This window comes from Ornithodoros turicata, chromosome 4 (genome assembly GCF_037126465.1).
Source record: "Ornithodoros turicata isolate Travis chromosome 4, ASM3712646v1, whole genome shotgun sequence".
Lineage (NCBI taxonomy): Eukaryota > Metazoa > Arthropoda > Arachnida > Ixodida > Argasidae > Ornithodoros > Ornithodoros turicata.
Genome location: NC_088204.1, coordinates 63,104,579 through 63,132,157, shown reverse-complemented (window position 1 = coordinate 63,132,157; position 27,579 = coordinate 63,104,579). Strand labels below are relative to the sequence as shown.

General features: G+C 45.9%; 1 protein-coding gene across 2 annotated transcripts; it reads left to right on the top strand.

Moving 5' to 3' along the window:
* Positions 1 to 1,078: 1,078 nt before the first annotated feature.
* On the top strand, positions 1,079 to 25,664 carry LOC135391673 (cytohesin-1-like). Of its 2 annotated transcripts, XM_064622010.1 has the most exons (7): positions 1,079 to 1,320; positions 16,910 to 17,208; positions 20,264 to 20,759; positions 21,619 to 21,633; positions 21,739 to 21,815; positions 23,399 to 23,619; positions 25,475 to 25,664. In XM_064622010.1, the coding sequence occupies exons 1-7, from the start codon at positions 1,269 to 1,271 to the stop codon at positions 25,551 to 25,553; spliced, it is 1,239 nt and encodes a 412-aa protein (XP_064478080.1). In that variant the 5' UTR covers positions 1,079 to 1,268; the 3' UTR covers positions 25,554 to 25,664. The 2 variants fall into 2 exon arrangements, with proteins under 2 accessions (XP_064478080.1, XP_064478081.1); XM_064622011.1 differs by lacking the exon at positions 21,619 to 21,633 and having other exon boundaries at positions 1,080 to 1,320.
* The last annotated feature ends 1,915 nt before the right edge of the window (positions 25,665 to 27,579 follow it).

The following is a 27,579-nucleotide window of genomic DNA, read 5'->3' as shown; positions in this document are numbered from 1 at the left end:
GCTCGTAAGGTGGGGTTATCTCTTTCCGCGACATTCATACTTTCAGTCGACCTTTGAACAATCTCCTTTCTTTCGACATTTTTATATCTTCTATTGACTTCTCAGCGTTTGCAGTTTGAAGGTTTGTTGATTGTTTTACAGTTTCAAACTACTCGCATATACTTTACACGTGAAGGGGGCTTCTGAACGCTGTGCCTCACCAAAGTTGTTGAAGTAGAGAAACATCCACACGAGGCATCGGTCATTTTGAAGTAGATTGTCCAACTATTTGTTTTCCCCATGTCTGCCTTCATCGTAGTCTACCGTATTGGGAAGTGTGGGAAAAAACTAATCTTTGAGGATTTCAACTTGCGCGCCGTTCCGCAGAGCCGCCTGGTTTTGCCGTGCGACATCTCGCGTGCGTTCTAAAGTGCGTGTGTTTCGTATGGCGCTTCATAGATGGCGGCATAAGCACAAGAGTTCATTTTTCAAGATTGTTGTGAATTTCCAAGCCGTGGCACTTGAGTTCGATATAATGCAGGTTTACAGACAAAAGCTGCTGGTAAAATTGCCTTGACAACAAGTGCTATGATCACGAAAACCATTACGGTGCCCACCGTCACCGTGACAGTGCAAGACACAACATGAACGAGCTTTCACCAGAGGCTCTGTGGAGATACTTCATCCTCTCTGGTTCTGGCCAGTTCTATGCTTTGAGAAAATAATGCATCTTGATTTTTCAGTGACAACGGCCCACGTTTTATACAAAACTAACTGTTACAGAGGACTTGACACACTACAAGTTTTAAATAATTAGGAACTTTGGCAGTGAAGTGAAAACTGAATGTACGTCGGATGTTTCGTGCTTTTGCGAACCCGAAACCTAGAAATGGAGTGGATGACCACATACAAAACTGAAAGCTGCAAACGACGGAGAAGACCAAGAGCAAGAGCGACTTCATTTTTCTTTTTCAAACAAAGGTCAACGTATTTGCCTGTAATATTTCTAGATTCTTTCGGAGAAGTTCCCAGAGGAAGTTCGCGCAGCAGACGTAAAACCACATTTCCGCTACGTCTAAGGAAGTGACGTCTTTTCTGCTCTCCCTCTATATTTTTCAACGCCCCTTCGTTGAATCGCGATGTCGGCTGGGTTGCAGTGCGACGGGTGCCTGGAATATGTAATTTATTTGTACTAATGCCTAACTTAAATGGTTCTCGTGCACTGCCGTTGCGTTTCTAAGTTACTTGTTTGTGTTTTTGTGTTTTGTGACTAATTTCAAGAGACTGCAATGAGCGTCACAACGGTGCAAAGAGGCGCAGTGGAGCCTCTTCCGATATCTGGTAAGGCTTACTTGCTTGTTTTTGTCACATGATTTTCGCTTACTCAATACGTTCACCGAAGTCGAAATTAGAGGTTCTCTGCGTCGTTCTGTGGTCCACCTCGCAGCAGGGGGGCGTTGTGCTGGTGCCAAGTTTCCAAAATTAATTCCGCCCAAACGTGTCGCCGATATCGAAGCGATGACCGATTAGATTTTTCCTTGTTTGTGACGGTTCAGCAGGTCGGGATTTGACGAAATTATTCGTCCTCGATTAATATGCGACGTTTTTCGTATGGTTAGTGGTGTACCAATTTCCTGTTCGCGTGCTGTATCGCAGTGTTTTGAAGTATTTTTTCTCTTTGAAATTCTGAACTAGAAATGGCTTTGCAGGCGATTTGCGTTTAATCTTGTTACGTAAAATGGACTAAGTCACGCTAGCAGTCACGTCACTTAATTTGTTTGAGAATGCAACATCCTGTTGCTCTGAGTCATTGATGGTGTGGTATATAAACAGACACAGCGGAGTCTTTGCGCGTATTGGGCCTGATTTATGGGTTTGTTTTCTTATGCGAGGTATTATCCGTAAATCCTCAACACTCATAAGCATGTCGTACGCAGCTTGATATGTGCAGGCACGAATAGCTTGGTTAGATACAGCTATCGGCTGTTCTTGCACCTAATTTTATAGTGTAAAGTTTGGGTTAGAAGATCTTCGATCCTTGCAATGCCTCACAGGTTTACTTTCGATACAGCCACTGACAACGACAGACTATGTGTATCATTTTGAGGTCTCTAACCTAATGGAGCCACCTCACTAAGACAGCCTTTTATATATAGTGGAGGGTTCTTCTTGCGTCACAAGATATGCTTCAGACATGTATTTGTCAGCTGCGTGACATTTGACACAAGAAATGAAAATCATCTTCATACCGGAACGGCTTTTCGGAGGACCAAAAGATATTTGGAATATCACGATGCAAAACGTTTCCCGTGAGCTGCCCTGAAGCAAAGCTTACCAAGTTGAAAAAAAGGGTAATGGCTTTTTCATGCTTCTTGAGCTATCTTTTAAATTATGGATTCACAGATCAATGAATCGCGTATAATTCAATTAGAGACATGCTGCTCGCAGAGCAAAATAATGCTGTTGTTGACTTTCTTTGTACATTCTTTCTTCCAACGCAACATTATATACTGAGGATTGTGAGCTTGTGCAATTTGGATGCAATTTTCATCAGACCATTGTTTCGTTCACTGGAGAATCTGACGTTGTCGTGTCATATCTCCGTTCCAAAGATACCGCATACTCACCCGTAGCAGGCACTGCCAGCCCCAGGATGTTGGAAGAGTAGGTCAGTCAAGCAGCAAAACAGTTCAAGGCGAGGCGTTTCGCAGCAAATCTGGATCTAGTTAGAACACTTTATTTTGATGATGATGATTGGGGTTGACTCTTCTATGATTGTAGGGTGTGATATAATTTCACAGTGATAAATGTGCTCGGATGAGCACTCAGGCAGTGCGGGGTATAGATGCCCTGTATACAGTAGTTTACTTCATTGCATTTCCAGAATACGGGCGATAGTAATGCGATTTCCAAAAATAAGATCCCATATTTATATTCGAATTAAAATTAATGAAGATGGATGCCTAAGAGTTAAAGCACTGCAGCAAGGAGAAAACATGCAACATGTGTTAAAACACATTTTGCATTCTTAAACTATGTCAATTTTGTTTATCTGATAACTCATGAAAACTAACACTTGCAGCTAAACAAACACCCAACATCACTGGCTGAGCCTCGTTGCACATGCATGTCTCGCCAGTCTTGCATGAATGCCAACTTCGTCACGCTTATTCTGCTACATTTTTAAAATTTCTAGGTATAATATCAAACGAATAATTAATTAATAATCATTAATTTATGTATTTTTAATTAATAATTTTTAAATTCCGAGGTGATTCCATGGCAGTTGAAGATAGTGTGCAACAGAGTTCAGTTTTACTCAATCTACAACAAAAAAAATATATTAATATTTTAATAATATTATATAATTATATTAATAATTACATAATTATAATAATAATAATACCCTGAACATCCTGTGGCACTGTCCCCACCACAGAATTCCTGCAGGTGATCAGAAACAGACTTGTAGACATGATTGACACTTTTGCTTTTTGGGATGTATCTTGTGATGCCGCAATGGCATTATTGTTGTAGCTCAACTATTGGTGAGTGCCACTATGAACCAATGAACGACAATTGCTCATGTTTTCTTAATTCTATCATTAAACAGGAAGAAATGCATTATTAAATCACACTATTAAATATGTTGTTGCAATTAATAAATCCAATTAATGTTAAAAACAATTACAACAAAACTGTAAACATGAAGGAGTTCACTGTGTGAAGGCCTGTCCCACATTTCTTGATGTGTGGCAGAGCTTTGGATATCTAGTTGGTGTTACTAAAACAATTTGCTTAAAAATAGTGCTGCTGCATTTCCGCATTTGAAACAAACTGTGAAAGAAAACGAGAATAAATCTGATTTAAAAAACACGTGCTTTTACATTTTTGAAACCAGTACTTCTTGAGATTGAGATTGTTATGTTCATTCCTTTTCTTCACTCTCAGGGTTTTAAGTAATGGTGCTAACATCAATAATGCATACATTACTGATGAATCAGTCATGTATCTTGCTCTTTTTATAAATTCAATATGGTGTGGGCCTGCATGGATCAAAAGGTTTCGAAGCCACTGCCAGAAATGCAAAGAAAAAAATGCTTTGTCCATTTGTTGTTACACATGCCAGCTATGTCTTTTCTTAATCACTAATGTGTTCTCAAAGATTACAAACGTGTGTACCGGAAAGGGACAATTGTGCTTTGTTTTCTGCGTTTGGATGCGAGGCATGTGCGCCTCTGAACAATGGGTAGACAACTATGTGGTCGTTCAGCCTTTCATGCAGCACTTAGCAATTTGCATTGCATTAAACAGCCGTTGCTCTCCCATAGGGGACTGTGTGAAATGTGACTCGTTTGTAAGCGGTCTGTTTACATTGGAAACGGAATTCACTTTTCCAAATTAACTTTTGTCGCGTGTGTCTGCCCTTCAGCTTACAACACGTTATATCATCCAGGGTTTTCTCCAGCACCCTCCCCCCCCCCCCCCCATTTCCCCCCAAAATCTATCAACGCCCTAAAACACCTAAACACCTGCCAGAAATGCAAAATGCAAATACAGACCCTAAAACAGCAGTTATGGATGTCCCCTGCTCTATGCCTCCCCCCCCCCCCCCCGCATCCCTAAACCCCACACAATAAAAATTCTGGGAGCATCCCTGATTTCATCTTTGCAGGAGCCACCATCTCCATACTACTCTTCTCTAATTCTAATCTAATCTAATCATCTTTGATAATAAGCGTGAAAGTCATTCCTACTGGTTAATGCATCACGCTTCATTATTTTCAATGAAACTATTACATGTGCAAACACTAAGGGCTTTTGATGTTCTCGGGCACTTAAATGAGGTTTTATTACTGTCGATCCCTTTCACCTGTCAGTCCATGCGCCATGAATGAATAGACAACAAAAGATTGTACAAATATGCTTCGTAGGAACCTGCTCATAGGAAAAACAAAGGACAAATGAAGAAATTAAATATGCTTGCTTGCTTGTTAGGGGTTCTCGTGTGGCCCCGACGACTAATTACGAAGCATCTTACGAATTTGTCACACGAGCAACTTCCTGACTCCGACAGGTCCGGTTATTTCCGGAGAGTGAAAAACCCCAAAACACAATGAATGTCAATTCATTATATACTGTAGTAGTGTGACGTAACTGATACTCCGCCCTTCTTCCTCCCCACTTCGATTGTTCTCTCCTCCTTTGGCGAGAGGGAGAGTGAGGTCCCCTTCCCCTGATTGTGAGAGGAGGGGACACGCAGAGGGGAGCCACGCTTGTTGAAATGTCCGAAACGTCGCCGCGCGTTCAGACCGTGCTGGCGGCGTCGGCCGTGAATTCTGTGGTGTACGTGCGTTGTCACCGTTTGTCACAGTCATCCGCTGCCCATGCATTTCCTGGAGCTCGTCGGTGAATGTGAGTGATTACGAAGGCTCTTCTTATGCGCATGCGCGGTCGATAATAAAAGGGGGGGGGGGGGTACAGTCGATGCACGACGGGTCGTGATTCATCGGCCGGGGGTTTCGTGTGTTTGAGTCGTGTGCGGTGCGTGACACACGACGACTGGCTTTTTGTTTTGGCTCATTTCTTTTCCCGTATGCCTCTATTCAGTGAATCGTGTTGGATCGCGAACTCCTGTTCTCGGCGTTATTTAAATGCGTGATCCGCGGTGATTCGTTAATCGCCTCGATTCTGTGATACGGAAGGCTCCAATCGTGCTATAGACGAAGCTCGACGTTCATTTGAAATTCTAATTGTTGTCGTAAAATTCAGTCGTCCCATCTGATGCTTAAATGTTTCGGAACAGTTTGAAATTTCGAACCGATAGTAGCACTCGCCTCATTTGTGCTTCGGGGGGGAGCTCAGCATTGATAAGGATTATACCACGAGGGTGGACTATACCCAGAGCGCCGAACTGAACCGTAATTACTAGCGTCACCTTGGAGCTGAACCGCTACCGAACCGATCTAAAAACTTCGGTTTCCGGTTCAGGTTCTGGTGGGTGTGTAATGGGGGATGATGTGGCGATTCGAGCGGCCTGCCTGTCTAAATTGGCGGCACGTTGCGGATGAAAGGGGGGTCCTGTTGGTCGAAAAACAAATAAATGCATAAAAAAACGTAACTAAGAGGTCTTGTATCATTTTAGTGGCTACCTCTACTTTTGTAGCATATTAGAACCTCGAACCGGTTCCGAACCGGTTTACAGCGTCTGAACCGGTTAATTGAACCGATATATGTGAACTGCGGAACTGAACCTTTATGGCCGAACCCGAAACAAACCGAAAAACGTTTCGGTTCGACGCTCAGGGACTGACAATATAATCTATTTCGTGTAAGAACTGCTGTACTCTAGACCTGTACACAGAACGTGCTACACGATTATTATTCCACCACGTCAGTCTAAGAGTAATTAGGTATGCATCATCCCCCGACTTGTGTTTGCTAACATCCTCAGTAGGCGTCGCGTGGAGTGGGATGTTCCACTAAGAGGTCACTGAATCAGTGGAACATTCAAGGAAATCCACTTGGATGGTTATCGCTTGCGTAAGGTACACCATTTTCCCGTGGGACCACTTCGGTTGACCCCCGTGCCATCTGTAGCCGCTTCGATATCTCATCAGCGGGCAGGATCTTAACTTTCTCTCCGCTCGTTTTTCTCTCAAGGGAGCAAATATTCACACGCGCAACCCCCCGCGAATATTCTGGTAGAAGAAAACAGAACAAATTGTTCAGTGGGCATAAGTTCTATCGCGTATTCCTTTCAGCATTCGCACGGTAGCGTACTGGCCACTTAGCTGACGACATCTGCGTCTGATCCTGTCGTCTGAATGCTGCTGGAATATGGGATGGCTATGTCGCAGGACATTTCCCACAGTTAGCAGTCCACGAAAGACACGACGTTGTTCGCTTACGTTGCAGCAGAAAGCTATGTGTTTCGCATCTTCCGCTGGAGTATTCTGATGAATGTTGTTCGTGGGAGAATACATGGATCATCTTTGCGAAGAAACATCGGGCCTCGTTTCTATATGGGCAGATTTCTGAGTTGGTATAGCGTGTACTCATCAAGACCGCGGGTGGCAATGTGGGGGACATAAACATTGCTTCCAGCACCGTGTGTCAGAGATTTCCGGTGCATGTCATACGTGCAACGAACCTTTGTGTAAATATACTCCCATTACTATATTTTTTTATCATAAGTTATCTCCAGTATCACTCAAATCACTGGGCGGTGTTGGGGTCGAGTCCCTTCGCCGGTTATGTTGCATCTGAGCCACCATGGGTTCGCAAGCTGACTCATCACAAGGATGTGGAGCAGCTTCCCCTGAAGTGAGCCTTTGACTTGTACTATTAACTATTTCCATAAAGATAAATTTTTGCAAAAACAAAAAAGCAAAATGAACTATTTTCTGTCCTCCTCTTTTATTTTTTTCGTGATGTCGTGCGATCGTTTTCCTGGAGAAGCTCCCACCCTCAACACCTCTTCCTGTGTTACTCACCGAAGGCTTCCGACACATCCTCAAAGTCCTGTTAACCTTCTGCCCTGTTCTCATCGCACGTGTGCGAGCGAGACATGTGCGCCCTGTTCTACTACATTGAAGAAGAAGAAACAAAAAGAAGTACGTTTCCTATTTTTTCTTTGTGGTACTTTCCCATGCCCCATTCCCCTGTGCCTCCTTGGGTCACTCGGGTGACAATGGCCTCGCCAACCAGCTTCTTTTATCTTTACGTTTCGAGTACAGCGTTTCTCTATCATTTATCAGCACCTGCTCCCAACGTCCGGTCGCATCGGATGCCATCACGGAGGCCATTGTTCCTTTTCGTGTTTTTTAATACGTACCCGTTTTTTGCCCGAACGTGGCAGATGCTGCTGAAGCCTCCACTTTGAGCGTGAAAACGACCACCGTTGAATTTCAGAAGTAGTGTGTTCCCTAATGTGTAATTCGAATGCTTTAAAAGTACTTATGCGAATTTCGCGATCGTCGTTTTTCAGCTAATGAGAAAACTGATGTTCTGAGGCTGGAACAACATAGAAGAACAATCACATACAAAGCCTCAAATTGCCTAAGAAATTAACTGGGTGGTAGAGCCCTGGACCGGCAATCCAGAAGATGTGGGTTCGATCCCTACAGCTGGCTAACCTTTTCAGTGACTTCCATCTTTTATCGTTAATTTTTTTTAGCTAAGCGTCGCAAATGGGGAAAAGTGCAGAAAATTTGATTTCTATGGAACGAGTTTCATTAAAGTCGACCTGACCCTCTAAGTGCACTTTATTGCAGCACTTTAGTACACATTTAGCAGACTTCGCAACACATTTACGCTACTTGTCATCGATAATTATTGGACCCCGGACAATTGTTCACCGAACATTTGCTCATCTCCCCGAAGGCTCAGGGCAGACAATATTCACCAACCGTACTATACAAATTTTATGTTGTCGCTTTATGTGTCTACTATACAAATTTTATGTTGTCGCTTTATCTGTCATGTTTCGTGGCATATATAGCGGCGCGATTATTTCAAATGTATTCCGTTATTGAAAATGAATGAAATACTCAACTCGCAAAATCTAAGTACGAATGTCTTGTTTCTTGAAGCTCCATAACTTAAAAACCCGAGACTAGGGGACAAAAAAAACGACAAACACAGACAAGGTCTCTCTCTCGAAGCTCGTTTCAGTTCGCTCCTATGTGATTAGCTCTCTTAAATACAGTTGTCATCTTTTATTGTTTAACATACGCACGCTAAAGATTTGTTTGTTTGTTTCTATGCGTATCAGGTATACTTCACCTGGGTGGTTGAATCCGAGAAAGGTCATTTTGTCCGCGTCTCCAAGTGCATGTCTCCAGGAGACCACCTAGTTTGTGTATGCGAGGTTCAATTCTTCCCTACGGATTAAGAACACTGGAAGGTTTCTGCCCCGTTTCTTGTGAAAGGCGAGCGCCTTGGAAAATTTTGGGTCCAATACCTCGAAAAGAAAGAAAAGCGAGCCGTGATCATACCTACAAAAGTTGAAAGTAACTGAAATCATCTGAGATTCAGACAACGTTGCTTATGGAAAGGGGAAAACCGAAGTTTCGTTTCGACTGTTATGGGTATGTCGAAAGGTCGCTAAAAATGACTGTATTCGATGGCAGTGCAAGTTCCAAAGAAGCAGAAGCTGCAAGGGAGCCTCCACGAAGGAATGAAACTTCGTGTGGGTTCTAGTGTATTTCATAATGAGGGTGAGCAATTGTCCGACTTCAGCGCTTCATTGGTGAGGAATTGTCCGCGCCCCGATTCTGAGTGGGCGTCGCGCCTACAATTTCCGACACCCAGGCGAAGCTTGAAAATTTCATATATAAGGTCAATGGTACTACCGCATGGAACATGCACGGAGAAATCAAGGACCTTCGAGTTATTCTCTGAACGTCCTACCGAGCGAATGAAGACCATGAAATTCGCTACTCTTACAGAAGGGGCCTCGAGTAATGTCACTCGCGAAAGCAAATCGAGATGAAGGCGATGGAAGTCGATTGATTCGGAATTCATCCACGCGAATGTTCCCCCTGAAATATTTCTACGCGTGGATTATGGTTGGAACCTGGAGGATCAGTACCCATCTCCTTGCGGTTGAGAACCCCCCTGCCTAAATTGATGCAACGGCACCGGAAGTCACGGTCGGCGACACAAAGTGCTCCACACAATTTTATTTTAATAATGATGATGATTGGGTTACCACAAAAGTGCGTGTCATTATTGAAAAATTTGTGCGGGAGAAACTGTGAAAGAAATATTGTACCGATGTTTACGTTACTTCAAAACTATAATCTAGCCCACATGCACGCGAGGCTTAGCAGCTTGTGTAGGCCATTGGAAATGTGGTCAGCGTATTTATTTTTCACGGCGAAGAACTGGATGAAAAGGCTGTTTTGTGCATGTGTGAAATGTGTCGTCCAACGAGTAGTTTAACTTTATCACAACGCACGCTGGACTCGAACTTGGGATGCTCATATTACTCATCCAGAATCCGTGTCCATATCCTTGTGCGGACGTCGGCCTCTAAACGTGAACCCGATGCCGGATCCTTTTCCTTTGATTCTTCTTCTGCTCAATTCCAGATGATTCCCGGCGTTGTGCTTGCATACGAGTTGTCGGCTCCTCCTTTTAGGGAGGCGCGTCCGTCGTTGATGGAAGCAGAGATAGTGCGACAGCTGGGCCGGAAGAGAATCGACCTCTGGCGGCACGCGACAGGACACACCGGAAGCAATTATAAATGGGGGCCGCATATGTTCATCCCTGCACGTTTACTCGTCGTATCACCTATCTGTTGGGGAATGGGTGTAGTTTCAGCGTGTTTACCATATTATACGACTGTCCGAAGAGACTCCCTCGCTACCGGTGTAGCGCGACGTACCAGAGAGCGCGCACATTGTCTGAATGCAGACGACGTATTTTGATAGGTCTGCTGTTCAACTTGCAGGTGTCTACCGGACGTGACGTCATTACCATTGATTTGGAATGGATTTGCGCGGCAGATGTTTAATTTCGACGCTGACCCACTTAGTAAATTAATCTTGAACGAGTACGAGGCAGATTGGAAGCTACGCGTGCAGAATGCTAGGTTTAAGTGAACCAAATAATAAATGAGAAGGCGAGAGACTTCCTGCGACTGAAACAGAATGACTATTTTCCATTTCTTCACACATTCCTGTGTATTAACTGTGAACCACTTCGAACTGAAACAAGATGTCCTGATTGGCAGATTCCTTAGGAATCCTCCTGGAAGCCACAATAATCGCTCTGGGCTCACATCAGCCAACCGACTTATTTTCCATATCGCTGTCTTTAACATTCATCAGGCTCCGTCAACGGCTAGGGTGTACGTTGCGTGAAAAGCAGAAGTAAATCCGGGTACTACAGCAGCTGGGAAAACAGTGCGTTGGATGCTTATGGTGTTGCCACACTCTCTCCCCCGGGACTTGTGCCCATATCCTATGTTCCACAACGCTGCGCGCGCGCCGTGTTGATTAGGATCCCTTGTCACTTGTCGGGTCCCATTGCAGACGACACCCGCATTCACACGTCTCGTCGTGTTCACCTGACGATTGGAACGGACCACCGATTGGTAGCAGACACTGTCCACGTGACCTGTGACGCCGTTGTGCTTGCCACAATGAAACTAATAAACTGCTGCAAAACACTGAACGACGCTAAATCACTAATGATCACTCGGGCACACGCAGACACTGCTCTATGCACGATTGGCTGCGCTTGTTATGTCACGGACGTAACGAGCTATTATTGTTATTATTATTTCTTTATTTTCAAACGATACATCACCAATGGCAGATGGAGTAATTACAGAAAGTGAAGAGGGCAAATAAATCAGGGTGTTCCTCATATGCTGTTGTATCAGTGCACCTGATTTCGAGTGCACAAAAAATTCCACCCGACCTTTGTGTGTGTGTGTGTGGGAGGGGAGGGGGGAGCGTATTCGAGACATTTCGAAATGGCTGTGTTTTGGCACGAATGCAGCTTCAGACCAGTGCAAGCTTGAGGGTCATTCTGGCGACTTAATCAGTCGTCCTCTTGGTCCCCCTTCCAGGACAGAAGCGTAGGTGTCCCTGTGGCCGTCCCTGGGAAGCCATAACACTTTCTGCCCCGCGTGCCTTCTTACGTATCTTGCAATCGCACCTGCGCATTCTTTCGGTGGTGCTTGCCCCGCTGGAACCAAACAGAAGCCTCGTCCCTTCATTATGATGATCATTTCACGGTCTGGCTGCCACAGAAGCATCGGGGCTCATCAGTGCCGGATGTTTTTCTAAAGTCCTCCCTTTGTTTCGTGGGCTCCCTCCGAGGCATTTCGCCGGACGGCATAATTACGACGCCTAAACGCTTTGCAGTCAAAGTGGCCAGTCGTGAAGAAAAAGCGTTTGTCGACTGCGTTGTTCTCTGTCGTTGTAGTTGGTCGTCCAGGATTTGAGGGTACAGAAAAGATGACATTCTTGCCGGGCTGCATTGCGAAGACTAACAAAGTAGTTTCTAAAGACCGTAATGGTAACGTTACGGTCATGGACGTTCGGAGGCGGGGGCAATAGGGGACTGCGTCCCCCCCTCCCCCCCGTTCTCCAAGGTCATATGTGCTTGTACGTCGTCGTGATTTGTACTCCGATGTCGTTATAATAAGCTGAACCTCTGTCCCGCACAGTGTAGAGTGTGTCACGAGGAGATTTGGTGAAGGGGCGGCAACTTCCTTGCCTGCAACCTTTTTGGTTCCTCATGGGAAAATCCTGGGAACTGTTACGGTTACGAAAGCGACGATTTTGGCAGGTTTTGGCTCGAAGCATTGCACACGAGTTGTTTGTGTTATAAACATCGGTTGACACACAGGTAATCAATGTGTCATCACTAGCGTGGATCGATCGTAGACAGTCCTGGGGAACACTTTTGGCCAGTTTTATGAATGTATTTGGAGTCGTCGCCTGAAAGGGTTGTGACACTTCCCCCATAACACTCCGGATGGAAGATGCGCCAAGCGCTAGTGTAGCTTTCTATTGCCACGTGAGCGCGAGCTCTCAACGTCATGTCAGATGTTTCGTAGCAGACGACAGGGCCGATGGTGTCGTCTGCTATGTGCGCGGAACTTCGGCCCCATGAGAACATTGCTTTTTCTTCCCCAAGAAGACTTCGTGAGGATGTCACTGGTGTGAATACACCGTTAGGCAAAAGCAGGGCCGGCGTCTAGTTGTTGGTCCTGGGGGGGGGGGGGGGGGGGCACTCGGAGATTTGCTCCCGCCCGTCCCCCTCCCTAAGCACATGACGCCCCGAAACAAAACACGGCACAACGGAATGAATGAAACGCGTACCATACGGCATGCATGGAACCTTCCATTCCATTCTATTGAACCGGAAGGCTTGTCCACAATGCGTAAATATATGCCTTGCAAAGACCACACTTGTTTACCGGCTAACAATGCAGCAGAGCTTTACAGACGACTGTCATCGGTTTGTGGAACGCCAAACACCGTGAACTCCCAGCCATTCGGCCGTCATTTTTGCGTCCCCTCGGCGGACGCCATGTGGGGCAATTGCCCCCCCCCTTGTTTCCCCCGTAGACGCCGGCCCTGGGCCCAAATTATTCCGTGCAAATGGTAAAGACGGTCGACCTGCGTTGCAAGTTTAACAGCAAGGGACAAAGTAGACTCACAAAAAATGTCATCTTGGATACCGAAACTCATCCGACTATGGCATCACCACAGCCGTCTCCGCCAATGGGGCACCGTGGGAGAGGTCACGTGCTTACGAGGACTAGTGGGCATGACCGCAGCTCTCATTCCTCCGACGTTACAGCTTGACGTGGGGGTGAGGTCGTGGTTCAGGGTTCTGTTTCTCGCCAAGTACGACAAGCAGGAGTATTTATTTTTTTGCTCCATGCTCTGTCCTACGACAGAATGTGTGCATGATATCATCAACCGCAGGTACCAAGGTGTCGCAACTCGCATAGCCGATCTCGCATGCTGTGCGCACATGCAGACTCGCGGAGAGAGACGGCCGACACCAAAGCTAAAACGCACAGACCTCTCTGGTAGAACCCCATTGTGTATTCGGCCGTGCCATTTGTAATAAATATGTACAAGTGAGCGAGACAGAAGAAAAATTGAATACGTCTTCTCCTCCAGCTGGTAAAAATACAGAGGTGTCTCCCCACTCGGGTCTACTTGCCGTGAACCATCTGGACGTTAATGTGGGAGCGTGTCGACCTTGCATATCGCCGTGTGGAATGGCTGGGTTCATTCAGTTCCCCCGGCATCCACCATTGTTTGGTTCAAGAACTGTGCTGGAGGGAGGCCTCAGGGGAAGGGAGGGGGACTGCGACAGGTGGTCGAGGGGTCCTCGCTGCCGGGTGTTATGGTGGAATTCTCTATTTTACTTTTTTTTTTTGGAGGGGGGGGGAGGTTTGTCCTGGTGTTACGCGATTTGTTTTACGCGGCTTTGCTTTTTTCGTTGCACGGAACTTGGGTGCTTGAATGGAAGTGTGAGAATCAAAACGGTGTATTGGGTGCTGTGCACCATTGACATTCCTCCTTGAGGGGTCCCCGAGCGAATGTATATCGCACGGTGTAGCTTTGCGCAAGAGCGTTAGCCGAATGGCGATCGACGTACGGAGGAACAAATGTCATACATGTAATGCTTTGTGTTGATGAAAAAAAAAAGTGATAAAAAAATCTTTCCACTGCAAAGCATGCATGTGGATGAAGCTCTGGTACGGATGGTATTCCATTGACCCGTAAGGAACGGAAAGCAGACCCTTTGTTGTTATAGTTTTCGTCTGGGAAATGGCTTACTGCAGGCTTTGCATGACGGTTTGTTCATTTGAAGCAGCATTTGTCTCGCTTTCTTATTTGAGGAATTTTCTTGAGAAGCTCGTTTCACCGCGGTGAACTCTTGCGGTGGTCAGAGGCAGCCGTGTAAACCTTCCTTCAGCGTATTCGATTCCAATCCCAAATGGAATATGGAAATATACACATTCGAATCGATCCATAACTTAAAAATTCGAGACTGGGGGACAAAAACAACACAGACAAGGTCTCAAAATTGTTGTTGTCGTTTTTTGTCCACAAGTCTCGGGTTTTTAAGTTATGGATCTATTCCAGCAGCTCGCTTGTTATCTCTATCTATCCTCTCGTATTCGAATCGAATTTGTTTTAAACTACTATATAGATAGTCGAACAGCTCCGATACTGCATGCGTAAGCAGAAAACTGCACGAAGTGAGCGCTTAATTTGTAGCATACATGCTGTGCATGCGTTCATTGCTGTGTTAACACACAGCAGATCCAATTGGATCTGCATTCTTCTCGGATACACAACTATCCTATCCTATTCGTATTTCGTTCGTATATGTATCTATTCGCTTCATGTTTGCTTCCTGTTTCACATGACCATTCGCGCAGACTTAAAGTTTACTCAACTCGAAACGACCTGTGATCTTTCGCGCAACCTTAATGTGAGAATCGCTGGCGTACGACAACGGAATTGACTTACGTGTCGTTAACTCTTCGCGGGCGGACGTTGGTGCAAGATAGGTAAAGTGATATTTCGGCCGCACTCGTTGTCCGGAAGTGCAACAATCACTTCCTGCGTTGGTGCCCGCGGAGGAAGCGTGCTTCCCGGGAAGCAGACTGAATATTAATCGTAGCCCTTTGACCTAGGCGCACGGAAGACAAAAGCTGCTTGCAATCTCCTGCAGCCGTTTGGGAGCAAGAAAAGAAGCTCGTCTCAGATCTGCTTTGAAGAAAAAGAGAATATGCTACGTTAAGGTCAAAGTGCTTGGGATACCATTTCACGTTTTATATACGAGGCAAACTTCTGCTGGCCCCATTTTTAAATACCTAAATTCCTCCAAATGGATCACGGTGCATGGACACATGGGCACAGCTGGAACACGGTTTCTCCTCGGTGTAGAAGCCGCCTGTTTCACTGGTCGATCCGTAGCACTCTTGTTCTGCCTGAAACGAGTCACGGTCGTCGCCTCCGGATCTCGCGAAGCCGAGCAACAACAAGCGCTAGGCAGACTCGGTGAGTTTGCCGAATTCGGTCGAAATCGCTATTATAGTTTGGCCGCCCAATTTAAATCGCAGGTCCCGCAATAACCGTTCTCGGTCCTTTGTGTACAAGTGTGCGCTAGCGTGCGTAACTTCAACGTCTCGCCCCCCATCGACGCAGATGGCTTGTTTGACGTCGAACGGTCGTGACGTTACGGAGCAGACGATCGCATGATGCCTTCGCGCGAGCGCACGCCACTCTGTAGTAGCACTGCGTGACTCGTCTGCCGACACTATATTTCTTCGCTGGCATTGTTCCTATGCACGCAATGCACACTGGGCCTGATGATGAACGGGCCCGCTATTGGTAATGAGCGAAAACGTTACTATAATTGGGTAATGTGACGAATGTTGAACGCTATTGTGCCCGCGGAACTGCGCAGGGGAAACGGAGTACCTGTAATCTGCAGATGAGCCAAACGAGAACCTTCTCGTATCCTGTCCTTGCGAATCCATTGCATTTTGATGCTGTAGCACATGTGAGCATTCTGCATGTTTGAGGCATCTGCTGTGTGCTTGCAGTCCTGTTGTCCATACAGATATGTAGAGGCCCATATGCTCGAGGCCCATATGTAACTTTTATATAAGGAAGGATAGAGCTGAGCGCGGGTGCGGGTATACCCGCGGGTACCCGCAGTTACCCGCACATCGTCACGATTTGCGTGATTCGTGATCGCTGCGGCTAGCGGGTAAAATGCGGGTGTACCCGCAATGCGACCGCAGATAATGCAGGTATACCCGCATTACCCCCACTCCATGGCCAACTAAGTGATCCCTCTCTGTCACACACAAGCTCAGCAGTGCCCTATGTCGTTGGCCGGATAAATCCACGTGCCATACTGCAGCAGGCAAGTGCTGGCGGGTGAGTTCGATTATGGCAATGCAGACATAAATGGCTCTCTGTTGAATTGCAGTTTTATTGGCATACGATTGAAGCCGTCCGAGACACGTAGCCAACACTCACAATTTACATTGTTTTAAAATAGAAACAGCAGTAAAGTGGATGAGGAACACTTCCCCCTGCGGGTCCCAATGCGGGCATGCGGGTATAGAGACAGCACTGCGGGTGCGGGTCGCCCAGATAAAATTCTTGTGGATGCGGGTGAGGGTCACACACGCGAGGGTACTAGAGCGTTGGATTGTCTTCTCTCGACAGAGTCCAAGCTCAAACTGGCAGTGACCTTTCTTCCTTCTAAAGGGATGCTGGTGGCTCGCCTATTTTTGACAAGCCATGCAAAACAATTCACTATGTGCAAAACGCTGTGAAAGTCCTCCAGCTGTCCGTTATTTAGGGAGATCATTCGAACAACCAAAGATGCTGATGGGTGCTGTTTATGCATATTTCAGACTTGACACCCGGGGAGCAGCAGCTGCTGGCAGAGATTCGACAGCGGAAGGCAGAGCTGCTTCAGGAAATCGAACAGCTCAAAGGGGAGATTGAAAGTGTGGCCCTGGAGCTGGAGCGGCTGGAGGCCCAGGCCCCTGAGGGGCCCAGGGGTACAGCTGCTGCCAGGGCCAAGCAACTCTCTATTGGAAAGAAAAAGTTTAACATGGACCCTAAGAAGGGCATAGAGTACCTCCTGGAACATGGCCTTCTGCGTCCCGACGACCCTCGTGAAGTGGCGCGGTTCCTTTACAATGGACAGGTGAGTGTCCAGCAAGTTTTGTTCTTATTTCCTGTTTGCTGAGTGTACATGTCACATTCCCCTTGGTCTGGGATTATGTTTATTTATGTATATTTGTAAATGCACAAGGACTGACAAGGAGACAAGACGAGCCTACACGAGCTTGCATGTATTTGTTATACAGCATTTTTACGCGTATTAGCCGCACTGCAGATAAGCCGTAGGTCACCGTTTTTCTTGCACTGGGGAAAACTTTTGGTGGATAAGCCACACCGTCAGATAAGCCACGGCTTGTACGTCTGAAAGATATCACAATGAATGCAACAGGGTAGGTACACTTCGCCGAAGGGACTTCGTTGTCTTTGGCATTGTCTTCAATCTCTTCGGTCAGTTCCTGACGCACCTCTCATCCACGCCATACTCTCTTCCAGCTGCTCTGTTCCCATGCTGCTGAGCATATTCGTCAAGCATGTTTACTCAGCAATTCATGTTTAGTCATTCGATAGGCCCCTGACCTCGCGTTAGAAAGAAGAGCAACGAAATCTCCTGGTGTGTCGCCCTCAAAGACATGTGGGTCACATACACAGGGCCCCTTTATGCCTGGGTGAGAAGCTCCAGGAGAAACTTCTCGCAGATAAGCCATACCGGTGCATAAGCCGCAGAGGACCCCTAGAGATATTTTTTTAACAGGATTATACGCATGAAAATATGGTACATGTCGCATGTCATTTGGCTCCGTCAGTCTAGTTTGCTTCATTCAGGCTATTAAAGTCTGTTCTAATGAAACCAGCACGGTTTTATTTCGCACACGTTACATGTATACAATCATGGTCTCACACTACAGCCAGTTTCGGATATCTGTGAACTCGTAAAAAAAAAGAAGAAAAAAAGAATGGTGACAAGAATTTCTAGGGTAGCTGTAGCTTGGAAACTATTCATCCTTGACACTAGAGCTGGTAATGAGGCTAGCCCAGAATTCAACCACTTAAGATAAAACCAAAAATGCATGGTTTTCCACAGTTCAGTCACTACAAGGTGCCTAGATTGCAGGAAGTACAGAAGCATCTGTAAAATTTGTCTGGACATATGTCCTAGCACTGTTGGCACATTCCACTTGTTGCGGCGGGCACCTAAATCTGCTGCAGAGCAACAAAACCTGGCACAATGGAACCGAATCCACGAGCAAAAAACAATCTCACTCCAGCCAAAAGCATGGCAGTAGTCCTCGCATGCATCCTGCAGACTTGGCAAGTTGGCTCATGCACTTGCTGTTGTTTGGCTGTGCGTGAAGTGCAAGTGACGACAGTGCCGTGTTGGATTTCCAGATGAGTCTGAGGTTACTTCGCAGTGCATGGAAGAATGCAGTCTTGGGGAAAAGTTACTGTACAAAGTAACTGAGCAGTGACTACAGTATAGATATCTAGGTTACAGGTACAGTTGTACTCTGAGCAAATAGTAATTAGCTAGTTACTGTTAAACGAGTGCGGAAGGACTCTAAAAACTCTAGAAATTACAAAAAAGCCCTGCAATATACAGGATGACTTTTTAGCCATGCCAAATTTTCAGAGAAAAAAAATTGCATTGGGACACTCAATTTCGTCATTGCCGTAACCATTAGGAAGAAGCCTAAAAGCGATAAAACCCTCAGTGCAAGGGAAAGCAAACACAACCTTAATCTTATTTCATTAGAAAGAAGGTTGCTTGTGCAGTGGTGTGGCTAATTAAGATATATTTTAATAAACATCCTTAATTAGGATGTTTATTAGGCATATTAGGATGCTTTCAGGAAAATCCGAGATACAGAATTGGGGAAGTCATTATCTAAAGTGGCCCTGTTTCTTTAAGATCCTCAACCGTGTACGCACTTTGAGATATCCATTGCAAAGTTTTGCTATGCGAATTAGCCCAAACTGAAACAAAAACGCATCCCACCTGCGCAGGAGAGCAGTACAGGGTCCGTGCGGTAAAGTTTTGGAGCAGAGAAAGAAGGCGCTAAGTGGTCGTGTAGCTTCCGCAAACGAACGCTGATGAACATGCGGCAGCAGCCATGTTTTTTTTTTTTTTTTTTTTTTTTTTTCGGAAGAATGTTCCACATTTCGTTTGCTTCCCCTATCTGCTTGTACCTGAAACGGCAGTGAAGTCGGTAGTGCAGAAAAGGCGATGCAGAGAGCGACCGGAGAGTTGAAATTCTCCCACTTGTGGTGCTGCCGCCACAGTGTTCGGTAAAGTCACTGGATCGGGAAAGTACGGCCATCCTCTGATCTTTGCCGCCGTGACCTTGGACCATTAATGGCTGCCGTAGCATGCCAACCCATGCTGTAGCCGCACCGCCATATTTGTTCCAAGGTCACGGTGGGAAGGGAAAGGATGGCATTACTTTCCCCAATCCAGTGACCTTATGTGTTTGGCACGTCGCCTGGAGAAGCGCACGTCCCCTATTCATTCCATGTCTGAGGGCCACGGTGTTTGGAAGCGATGAAACTGATTGGAGTAGGCATTGATTTGCCAGCCAGAAAAACTGCTTGGCGACCCTGATAAGCTCCGGGAGACCAAGGTCGAGTCTTTTCCTGCGCTCCTGATGGGGATGATTTCGGTTTGCGGTTTTTTTATTATCACAGGAAGGTTAGTTGGGGCCCTGTAGTCTTTCTTGTGACACACGGTTGTTTGGTGGTGATAGTAGTAGTAATAGTGGTGATAGCTTCAAATACCAGTTTCTTTTGCGGACAGTTGTGTGCGCCAAATACAGGTCGGCGGAGCAAAATATGAGATTTGAAAGGAAAGTACCTAGTGCGTAGAAGGTACCTAGAAAGTAGTGAGTTTTCGTAGCTAGTTACTAAAAAGTTACACTCTGAGGGAGGGTAACTAGTTACTGTAACTGAGTAATTTTCCCAAGACTGGAACAATGCCCTATTGTGGAGTAAGTTGATCTGAAATGACCAGTGCAACACAATACGTATCTGCCGCTGCAGGCACACACGGCTGCTCCAAACTGACTAGTATACTTCGCTGTGTGTTTCTTACTGTAAACTACGGCGGCATCATTTTTAATGTTATACCCTATCCCTATGCTTTTCAGGGCCTCAATAAGACTGCCATAGGTGACTACCTGGGCGAACGTGCGGACTTCAACATGCGCGTTCTGGATGCCTTCGTCGAGCTCCACGACTTTGCAGATCTCATCCTCGTGCAGGCTTTGCGGCAGTTCCTCTGGAGTTTCCGTTTGCCGGGTGAGGCGCAGAAGATAGACCGCATGATGGAAAAGTTTGCTCAACGCTACTGCCAGCTGAACCCCGGAGTGTTCAGCAACACGGACACGTGCTATGTGCTCAGCTTCGCTGTGATCATGCTCAACACATCGTTGCACAACCCCAGCGTCAAGGAAAAGCCCAGCGTAGAGCAGTTTGTGGCCATGAACCGTGGCATCAACAATGGAGGGGACCTACCAAGGGAGCTGCTGGCGAGCTTGTACGAGAGCATTCGACAGGAGCCGTTCAAGATACCCGAGGACGACGGAAATGATTTGATGCACACATTTTTCAATCCGGACCGTGAAGGTTGGCTGTGGAAGCAAGGTTAGTGAGTTTAGCATCTCGTATATGAGTTTCTTAGCTCTGACCCCCATGTGCAGATCTTGGGTTCCTTGTAGAGCATGTCTGTCGAGTTAGTTTCTCCTTGCATTTTCTTAACACTCTGATTTCGTGCCTGCGTGTGGCCCTCTGAACAGCAAGCTGTACAAATATGTATTGGTAATGGGGACAGAAAGTGTGAAAGCAATGCACTGTGCTCTTTGTGGCTTACCAAACCGCAGGGGTAAATGTCGGGTTTCGTCTTTAATAGAGAAGAGGGGCTTCAGACACCAGGTTTGTTTTGGAACAGCTCAAGATGAGTGGTGTGCAAGGTGGCAGGAAGTCTTCTGAGACATTTTAAAAAATTATTAAAATTGTGCACGAGGCTCACCACAATGCGAACTGGTGTAATACTGTAGTTCTGCCAGAAGTTCAAATAAACAAACACGCATCAAACTATACTGGAGCACCCTGTACTGCTATACCGATGTAGGGTACCCAAATGCATGGGCTCGGACTTGCTTCAGCATGTACCTCGTAGTATGTTGGCAGTGTAATTTGAGGTGTGCATTTTCCTTATAGTACTTCTGTCAGAACTATGGCTGTGTGCCAGTTTGCATTGTGACGAGTCCCATGTATGATTTTTGTATTTTTTTTTTTTTCTGTCTCTGAAAATCATCTTCTCACCTGACCTGATGACCTTGCACAGTGTCATCAGAATGCCAAGGGTGCTTTCTACGCTTGCTATGTCAGAGTGCGACAACTGGCCTGTCTCCCATTCTGTGTTCTAGTCTAGAGGGTAGTGTTGTTCTTACTCCTCCCTGTCCTTTTTTTTACACTTGTGGTGGTGGTGGTGGCCCTTCAGGGAGCTCCAAGATGAGTAAGTGTCGGGGACAGGCAGGGGGTCTGCGTCCCCTCCCCGTGCCCGGCGGCTAATCTCTTTCCTCTCCTGTTCTTCCCCCATTTCTGTTGTCTCGTCCTGCAGGTGGACGCTACAAGAGCTGGAAGCGCCGTTGGTTTATTCTCAATGACAACTGTCTCTACTACTTTGAGTACACCACAGTAAGTGACTCCCAAGTCTATGTTGCTTGCACAGTGCTGCGCAAGAGTTTACAGAATACAGGAGCCTCGTCATTCTCTCCCACGGTGGAAGCAGGACATGTGCATGCATTCATAGGGTTTGACAACTTAAAATCCTGGGGGCTTAAAGGGACCTGGAGACTTATTGACCTTAATGGGATCAGAGTAATTCAGCGACTTCAGAGGACACCGCTCTGTTCTGTTAACTTTTGTACAGCATTGTACATGAAAGTAGTCGGTGGTAAATCTGTTTTATTAACTGGGTCACATTCTCATTTGGTTAAACTGGTCGCATTATCAAGTTAATTGGCATCGTAGGGCTGCATTTCTTTCCATCACATAGACTGAGGAAATGTTTCATCCTATCTACAAGTTCCATGTCACACTCAAAGTGCCCTGAAGCTGATAAGTCAGCCATAATCTAACACGTAATCCATATGCTAGAAAGCCTTGTTCAGGTTGCAAGAAATGTTAACGCGACAGACACCCCTGTCAGACGGCCGCACTTGCGGCATTAACGGTTACTGCTGTAAGTGCATACGGCCATTAACTTCTTCCCAGATGGTCAGCTCCTCTGACAAGACTAGAATGTAAGGGCAACGGAGTTCCCACAAGATGGTTTACATTGTTCCCTCGAAACTGACAAAGCCTCATCACCAAACGCCATGAACAGGATGGCGCACATTTCATTCAGTTCAAAACAAAATATTCTTGTGGGGTGTAATCTTCTGTCAACTTTTTTCCTGTCCAACGCCTGATGTTTTTCTCGACGCATTTTTGCACTTTGCTTCTCATCCTTGCCCTTGTACCATTGCACTCAGTGTCATCTGCATCCAAAACTTTGCCGCTCATCAAAATGTCCAAACCGCCTCAAAGCAAATCTCGTTTGCTGTTGTGTTTTTCAAATTGATTAGCTAACTACCAACCAAATGTTGTTTCCCAGTACGTACTCGACAGCGAGAACAAATGTGATTTCACAAACCCCATTCAACGTTCACAAATGTGTTTATCTCTGTAGACGTCATCGGGAGAACACCTTCACGGATACTGTCTGGCAGCCTCCCATGGTTTAAGGCCGTATTTCAACTGAGGCCTTTTCGTGAGGGTATTAGTCTTAAGGCCGTAAGTGTGCCCGTCTGACAGGAGTATAACACACGGGGGGGGAAAAGGAAACATGGCTGTGATCAAAATCGGAAGGTTGAAATCCTGGTGCAGGTGCAAAAAAGTACTCTTCATCATGCTGCTGGATATTTGTTAAGCATTGTTGGTGTTGGTCCTTAAGTGGTGAAATTTCCTTGCTTTCCTCGTTACTGTATCGCAAGAATTTGGCTGGTGTCAGATTAATATCGCCATCATTTTAATATCCAAATTCATCGAGCTGTACTTCCGCAACAAATTTTTTGCGCCCGACAAGGCCGAACAAGGGAGCTAAAAAAACGGCATACTTTTCTGCACTTAATTCCCTCGTCCAGAAACTGGCTCAGACATCCAATGGGAAACTATCCAGCTCCCTCTTTTATACCACGTGTCACATGATAGAAACATGCCGTGTTGTTTTAACCCAGGACAAGGAGCCACGAGGTATCATCCCCTTGGAGAATGTACAAGTGAAGGAAGTTCAGGACAGACACAAACCTCACTGCTTCGAGCTCTACTCTGTGGGGAGTGACCTCATCAAGGCCTGCAAGACAGACTCTGAGGGCAAGGTGGTCGAAGGAAAACACTCTGTCTACCGCATGTCTGCAGCCACCAGTGAAGAGAAGGAGCAGTGGATTCACTGTCTCAGGTGGGTTGCTTTCTTGAACATATCATAAGAAATCAGCACTAAGAACAATATGGCATATTTACTCGCGTAATTAGCCCACTCGCATAATTAACGCAGTCCCAACTTGGGCACCCAAGTCTGGTATCTTTACACTAACTTACATTTGCATATATTTCACGCAACCCAGACTATAGCAGCACCGCTAGTGCTTCCGCACGGCGATGGTTGTCGTCATTCTGTTGTCTAGTGGTTGCATGCTTGCACTTACCTTTCTTGGAAGCTTTTGCCTTCCCCCGTAAAAAAATCCTGGGAACGTCCATGCCCGAGCGCCTTCCCTAGAGTGGGCACCGCACGACAGGGGTCCCAGAAGCTCGTGTGCAGTTATGGCCACTAACTACTTCTACAGTAGTTTAACTATAACTATTAACTACTTTGTGATTGAGTAGTTTAACTAGTAGTTCAACTACTTTTCAGGGGAGTAGTTAAAACTACTTTTTTAACTACTGCAATGTAGTTTAACTAAATCTATAACTATTTAACGTTGTCCACCAACACCAATCCCTTGTAGTGTTCTTGGACACCTAAATATGAATCACAAGCAATAATATACTTTGGCTCAAGTGATTGCTACGATCGTCAAATACAGAGCTTGCGGCGGGATTCTTTCTGTGCCTACGCGATAAACTAAGTTGCAGAATTATTTCACAGCAAATGAGGCTTCACTAGACAAGCATTAAAAGTGAAGATTTAGTACACATGCACGACACAATTGCTCTGCACCTCCGTTCTCATCAAACAAGTAGCTCAAGGTAAAAGTCGGAAGCACAATCGTGCCGTAAAGCTTGCGCAAAATCGGAAGTAGTTGGCGCCTTCAGTAACCTAACTACAAGTAGTTAACTACTGGCCATCACTGCTTGTGTGTTTGGTTAATAAAGAATTTTCATTTTAGGATTTAGAAAATAATTTTTCTACTTTCACTTTTTGTTCAGTTACAGTTTTCCTGTGGAGTTTGCAAATGCACAACATTTATGCAACAATAAAATTACTGGTTGAACCACGGGGGAAAAAAAGTGCTGGTTGGTCCAAAGATTGAGAAAACATGCGTAAATTTTGCACCTACAGTAGCCGACCGATTTTCCGGACTTGACGGTGATTGGAAAAAGGTCCGAATAATACAGCAGTCTGAAAAATCACTAGATTAAACTTTATTTCACCTCAACTGCCCCAAAGGAGTCGGTAATTGTGCCCTGCCGCATGATATCCGCTTGCATTCGCGAGAGCATCACATGCTCGTCGTACACATTTGACAATAGCGACAACGCCTCCGTGATGTCTGAGGTCGACAGTTGTAGGCAGTCCGCACGATCGTCTTCAGGATGACGGCTGCACGAGCACCGGTCAGCTTCCGCCGTGGCCTGACCTAGAGGTACGGCTTGGAAGTTTTAGGGCAGCTTTGCCTAGGACACCAATTACCAATCCAATCCAAGCACACACCCCAAAATAGAGGTTTCGAAGTTTTCGTCGTAGTGCCGAAAACAGGCCTACTGGTGCTTTTCCGCAAGCGTTTTAGTTCTGAAAATCGGGGCCGCGTACTTCGACTTCACCGGAAAAATTGTACCAAAAATGTACCGATCCTATGGCGAAGGTCACGGTTTCCCGTGGGTCTCCGAATAATCGGTGTCCGTAAAATCAGTCGGCTACTGTATTTTTTTCCTGCTTACTATACAATCTTTAGACATTGCTTGTATGGGAGGGGCACTTTAATGGTCATCCTGTCCCAGGTGGAAGTTGGGCTCAGAAGGGCTCTGCTTGAAACATTTGTTTTTCTCAAGACAACTGGTCTGAGAGTTCCAACCTATCTTTTGTTCATTTGCAGGCAAAGCATAAGCCACAACCCATTCTACGACATGCTGTCTGCACGCAAAAAGAAAGCCCAGTTTCATAGCCTCAAGTGAACCAGTCATTGGGATCTCAGTCTGCAGTCTAGTCAGGGTTTTTGTTTCTCTATTTCTGTACATAAAGCCTTGCCCTCGAGGGCTAATAAAAGCTTCAGGTTTCTAATTCGAGTCATTTCTGTTCTGTGTGTACAAGGCACTGGGAGAAATTGTCCATTTTCCACTTCCCTCTACGTAGGGCATGATAGGCTAAGCTTATTTGATGACTAGCTTCCTCGTTGTTTCATGTAGTCTACTTGTGACTTCATACGGTGACTCCAGCAGTGCCTGTGAGCCGGGAACGGTTATGACAGGGGTGCCGAACTCATTTGTGTCCGCGGGCCGCATTGAGCCCTGGAGGAAATACGCGGGCCGCATAATACCGGTTTGGGTAGCTGTTCCTGATATAGATGACGCAACACAGAACTTACAACGTAAAAGTATATATTTGCATTGCTGAATCACATGGTCAGCAATCATTTTTATTTGCTGTGTGTTGAGGAAAATTGGCATCTCTTGTTTTTAACTATTGCGTCAACATTAGGTGGGAGTGATTGCGCAGTTGCAATCTTAAAGGAGTTGAGACCAGGGATTGGAACCAGTATATTTTTTGGTCCGGTTCGGGTTCAGGCATATTGGTTTGGCTCGGGTTTAGCTCAGCTGAACCGAAATTACCAGCTTGAACCGGTTCAGGTATATCGGTTCGGCTCGGCTCGGGGAGAACCCCCCCCCCCCCCCCCCCCCCTCCTCCTACTGCACACACACAAAAAAAAAATCTGTCAGCAATCAGGACATTTACAGGGATTGGATCCATTACTTTTTTCAGTCCCGATTTAACTGGTTCATGGGCAGTAATTAAGAGAAAGGTGCGAGATAACCGTTACTGGTGAGTAAAAGAAAGGTCGGTCAGTAGTACAGTTATTACACCTCTGAACCGATTCCCGAACCGGTAACCGTATTAATTTGTTTCCGTTCAGTTCCGGTTCGGTTCAGGACAATAAAAAAAATTGTTCAGGTTCGTCGGAAAATAACGTTTTTTCCCGGTTTTCGGTTCGGGTTCAGTTCCGGTTCCGATCCCTGGTTGAGACAGGTCATCCCAGGTTATCCCAAATAAACTTTAAGACTGTTCTTTGCACCGATATGAAACTGCATTGTAAGTTTCACAGTGAAGAGGGTAATAGAAACTGAGAAAATGGCATCTCGCCGCCGCCGCCGCCAGTGATGCAGTGCATGAGTAGTCACATGCATACGGCTGCCAATGGGAATGGGCGCAACTCTGAGCTCTGACGTCTGCGCTTCGCCCGGGAGTGTGTACGACGCCTTGTATCTCGCTATGTACGCATATGACACGTAGAATTTAGAGAATAATTCTTTTTTCTTTCTGGCATGCAGTGCAATGCGTCCATGTAATGAACAATATGCACGAAAGTGTCCCAACCCCTTCAAGGACTGCGGTGAGGTATTCGTTTGTGAGTTGTGAGCGTAACTTTGACTTATTCGGGTTCATCACAGAAAACACCTGCTTGCAGGCCTATGTTGATACAGTTGTCTTGCAACGTAAAGCCACGAATTATTATTACTGGTAGACGTCTGTTGTACCGAACACTGACAGGTTTCTATGCGACAACATGCGTATCTTCGATACTTTCAACCAACGTAAGAATAAAACGAAGCTGCACCAACTTCATTTAATTTGTTCCCTATCGGTACGTGGCACTGCATGTCAATCAGTTCCATTTGGAAGGCATGAGTAACGTTATCCACAGCTGCAGAAAACGACGACAAAAAAAATCCCCATTTCAAGTATCCTGAACTCGAAGAATCTTTCACTCGGGAGATCACCAAGCCTGCGACTGAACCGGACCGTTTCTGGTGGAACTGAAGGCACCAATCTTACAAATCGGCCATGTAGGGTTTGTTCAGAAATTTTGGTTGGAATGTACTAGTAATACCAATCAAGTAAAAATCAGTCGCGCAAGGGCAGGTTTAGGGAGTCATCAGAGAAGACGACGAAAGTATAACACATAGACCCAGACGGGGAACGTCG

Excerpts from the sequence above, each read along its gene's own strand:
- LOC135391673 (XM_064622010.1), top strand. The coding sequence starts at position 1,269 with ATGAGCGTCACAACGGTGCAAAGAGGCGCAGTGGAGCCTCTTCCGATA. Across the intron at positions 1,321-16,909 it reads GGAGCCTCTTCCGATATCTG|ACTTGACACCCGGGGAGCAG; the intron begins GTAAGGCTTACT and ends TGCATATTTCAG. Across the intron at positions 23,620-25,474 it reads CAGTGGATTCACTGTCTCAG|GCAAAGCATAAGCCACAACC; the intron begins GTGGGTTGCTTT and ends GTTCATTTGCAG.